Genomic DNA, 4,415 nt, shown 5'->3' with positions numbered 1-4,415 from the left:
CGGTTGCTCCCTGCACCCAGCTACTTTTCTTAGACATGGGTCCATCTTTTTGGTTTAAGACTGAGTAGTGGGCTCCCGTGTCCACCATGAAGCCAACCAGTTTCCCCTCCACATTTATAGTTACCCAGGACTCGGGGAGGGGCTTCGAGCCCTGACGCCCCTAGTCGCTATCCTCACCTGTGTAGAGGATATGACTGTCTGGAGAGGGAGTCTCGTTCTTGGGGTTCTTGGGCCCCTCTTTTAGATTTTTCTTGGGGCATTTATCTTTCCAATGTCTAAATTCTTTACAAAACGCACATTGGTTTTTCTCAAGCTTACGCCTTGTCGTTTTTTTCTTGTTTTTGAGTCCAGTTTTTTCCCTTTTTGGAACCTGTTTTTGTTTTTAACCCCAGCAAAAAATATCTGGGCCAGCTCTTTTTGATTTTTATGGTTTTCTTCAGCTCTAAATTCTCTTTTTTCTCTTCTAATGCGGTCCCCTCTCTCTTCTGGGGTTTCTCTATGATTAAAAACTCTCTCGGCTGCCCTCACTAGATCTTGCAGGGACTGTTCACCCAACCTCTCTATCTTTTGTAACTTTTTTCTAATATCGGGGGCTGCTTGATTTACAAATGCTAACATAACTGCCGCTCGTGACTCATCTGCCTGTGGGTCCATAGGGGTATACTGTCTAAAAGCTTCCATTATCCTTTCAAGGAAGGCTGCTGGGCTCTCATTTGGCTCTTGCCTCACTGAATTTGTTTTGGCCAAATTAGTTGGCTTCCTGGCGGCCGCTCTAAGGCCGGCCATAAGAGTCTGGCAGTACACTCGGAGACGCTCCCTATCTTCAGTGCGTTCGAAGTCCCAGTTGGGTCGCACCAAGGGGAACCCCTCCTCAATGAGGTGAGGCTGTATTGTGGGCCTCCCATCCACCCCTGGCACATTCTTCCGAGCTTCTGACAGGATCTGCCCCTGCTCCTCTGTAGTGAAAAGCACCTGTAACAGTTGCTGACAATCATCCCAAGTGGGATTGTGAGTAAAAAGGATAGACTCTAAAAGATCAATAAGACCCTGCGGTTTTTCAGAGAAGGAGGGAGTCTGGGTTTTCCAATTGTACAAATCACTAGTGGAAAAGGGCCAGTACTGATATGTCCGCTCTCCACCCTCTCTGGCTGGTCCCGCCCGGACCGGAAACGCGTGAACAGTGGAGGAGGGGACTTCTGGGTCTTCTTTTTCCGCTACGCTGGCCATTTCCCTTGTTCTTCCCCGAGTTCCCTGGGAGGGGCCCCCTTCTCTGGGAGGAGCTGAAGGCTCGGTTCTCTTCCTGGCTTCTCCCGATGAAACCTGTGGAACCTGTGGAAGCAAGGGCGGATGTGGATCTGCATACGGGGGTGGGAACAATTCGGTCTCCAGATCTATCAGATTAGGATACAGAGAAGATTCCTGGAAGACCGGATTTGGTTGATTCTCGTCCTTTTTTCCTTCTTTTCCTTCGGAAGCCTTCATGACTAGCACCTGTGGGCTTGGCGAGGTTGGAGTTGGGGAGGAGGGATGGGGAGGTTTAGGAGGTTTAGAAGGAGCGAGAACAAAGGGTTTAAGCCATTCCAGCGGGTTTCTCACTAGATCCTGACAGACCAGAATGTAGGGAGTCTGATCTGGGTGCCCGGCAGGACTAGGATTAAGCACCCTCTCTTTAACTGCCTGGATAATTTGGGGATTGAAGGTTCTCTCTTGTGGCCATCCGACGTCAAAGGTGGACCACTCGGCAGAAGAGAAAGTCACCAGTTTGCTCTTCTTCACCAGTAACAAAAGATTCTGAGCTCTAGACTTGAAATCAGAGAAGTGGTCAGTCATCAGAGACAGCGGAGTAGAAGTAGTCTGCCCCATGGGTACAGAGAACACGAACAACAACGAGACTCACACGGACAGTGCCGGCACACAGAGACACAGAAACGACACAACAAACAGATTCCAACTCTCAGTATTACTTTCAGTCCTCTTTACAGCACTAGAAACCCCTTCTCTACTTGCAAGTGTCTTACCGTCAGGGCGTCCTCAGTGCCAGCTGCCCTCCCGGTACGCTACCGGGGACTCGGCCTCACACGGGACTTGCCTCTGCACTTTACACCCAGATGCCTCCCCAGTACGATACTGGGCCCTGGACTTAATCTGGGCTCCTGCAACGTTAGCACCGGTGCTCAGAGCTCTTATCTCCTAACGAGGTTACTCCCTTCTACCAGGAGAGTTGTCCTCCCCGGCGGGACAGAGATCCCAGACGAGCCCCCAAATGTTATGCACTGAGCCCATATCTCTGAACCGACCGAGAGAGCAAGTCCACCACAGTAATGCAAAGGCAAGAAGGGAGTTTATTTCTAGTGCGCTAGGGCCCAAGTCTCATCCAGCATAGTGGAATCCGACTAGAGCCCCGAACAAACGAGTATGGCGGCTTATATACAGGCAGTTCTTTGTCTCAGTTACAGGAGTAGCTGGCGTTACATGATTGGCCAGGCAGGATGAGCGCATGTTCTGTCTCTTTTTGGTAAACATGACTCAGTCCTAGAGACCGTCGTTTGGTCCCTAACAGCTCCAAGCTGGGTTTTAGTTTTTTACCCTACCAGGGTGTGGGTATTTACTATTTTTTATTTCAGCTCTTCTCATTGTGTTCATTCCTTATGTGGCTTAGTGCATGACCTCTGTCCTTGAAAGGTCTCTTCAAGTAGATTACATAATTTAGAGACATTTTTCAGGGCTTCCCTGGTGGTTCAGACAGTAAAGAAGCTGCCTGCAGTGTGAGAGACCTGGGTTCGATCCCTGGGTAGAGAAGATCCCCTGGAGTAGGAAATGGCAACCCACTCCGGTATTCTTGCCTGGAGAATTCCATGGACAGAGGAGCCTGGTGGGCTACAGTCCACGGAGTTGAAAAGAGTCAGACACGACTGAGGCACTAACACTAACTAACTAGAGACATTTTTAAAGTCAATTGATAATTTTCCGATTCTACATATTCTACAGTTTAACTCTCAGCCATTTGCTCAAACAAAATAAAATGGGGAGTGGGGGCGGTGCGGGGAGATATTCCCACACTAAAACCAACATGCTTTGTTTTCTTAGTGTTCCTGTATCTTATTCTATTTATAGACATCACATCATGATACAGGCAAACAGATGTGGATTTGATTCAAATGGGTATGGTTTGACAACTCATTTTTTACTTCTTTTAGCCCTAGAATTTAACCAAAACCCTTTCTTCTGTGCAATGTCACCCTAAATTCAACAAAGTAGGATCTGGCAGGAAAGTCCTGGTAACAGACCCTGTGTCTATCCCATGTCCATCAATGTCATGGCTAGCTTGGAAATTAACAAGGCATTTTGCAGCATCCCAGGTGCAATCCATTTAAAATTAACCCCAATTAAAATACAAAATCATGCACACTGAACAGGTTTATTGCATATTAATTTTGGATGTACACTGTCAGAATTTAAATCAGCTTTGTTTGTCTATTGAGCAAGCAGTAATGCACAGGCCAGACTCCCGATGTGTTTTTGACATTTGCTGATAAAAATGTGTGGATGTTATTTTTCTTTTCACCTAAGGACGTTCCACTCATCCTAGCAAGGAAGGAAAACTGGACTGAGTGGGTCCTTACAGCAAAGTAACTGTTTACACTGCAGATGCTGATGGAGTGGAGTAGTCTTGATGAGAAAGAAGACTTGAGACAGAGAAGAAACCCAGAGGTCTGATTTGTCTTCTATTCTGATACCAAGTGTCACATTTTCAAGCACAAGGTTTTAAAGAAAAATCTCATTTGCAAAAGGAAAAAAAAGAGAGAGAGAGAGGAAAAAAAAATCTCTTTTGCAGCCTGCAGCCATCAGCTGGCTGCAAAGCTCAGGACCTTCTCTGAGGGAAGAGAAGCACTGTGGCCTTGGGAACCACTGTGCTGCACATGAGCTCAGAGAGCTAAGCCAACTGCTAGAAGGGTGGGAGAACATACGATGTTTGCAATGGACATCAGAAATAGTGGCAGGCAGGATGCCTGTCTAATTTATCATCCAAACTAGACACTTTTGGAAAAAGGGCACTATTAATCTTCGCACCAGGTCAATAGATATGAATGGAGCCCATCCCAGACAAACAGGGACACAGGGCTCTGCTACCCAGAGGAGGCCTGCTCAGGATACCTGTACTTTCTCTTTACTAGGTTTGCAGTGAAAACATCTATAGCTTCCCTGAAGCCTCGCCTTTAGGGTTATACTGCCTGGAAATGATTTTGAGAATGTATTTTGGAGCAAAATGGATTTGTTGAAGACGATGTCCTCATAAGTGTGCAGCAATAACTATAGATGAAATTCTATTCCCACTTTGTCCCAGTGTGGTTAGAGGAGATTCTAGAATTAGAGAAGAAACTTGAAAATGAAAGACCCAACATAAGGGCTTAATT

At 46.7% G+C, this 4,415-nt stretch overlaps 1 protein-coding gene across 1 annotated transcript; it reads right to left on the bottom strand.

Annotated features, from left to right (window-relative positions):
• Positions 1-240: 240 nt before the first annotated feature.
• Positions 241-1,863, bottom strand: LOC138075371 (uncharacterized). Its single transcript, XM_068967088.1, has one exon. It carries the CDS (start codon positions 1,861-1,863, stop codon positions 241-243), a length of 1,623 nt encoding a protein of 540 aa, XP_068823189.1.
• Positions 1,864-4,415: the final 2,552 nt, after the last annotated feature.

The sequence above is a fragment of the Capricornis sumatraensis genome, chromosome 1 (genome assembly GCF_032405125.1).
Source record: "Capricornis sumatraensis isolate serow.1 chromosome 1, serow.2, whole genome shotgun sequence".
NCBI lineage: Eukaryota > Metazoa > Chordata > Mammalia > Artiodactyla > Bovidae > Capricornis > Capricornis sumatraensis.
Note: the sequence above shows the minus strand (reverse complement) of the source record. Positions and strands in the feature narration are given on the sequence as shown.

Coding starts and splice junctions, on each gene's coding strand:
- LOC138075371 (XM_068967088.1), bottom strand. CDS start 1,863: ATGGGGCAGACTACTTCTACTCCGCTGTCTCTGATGACTGACCACTTC.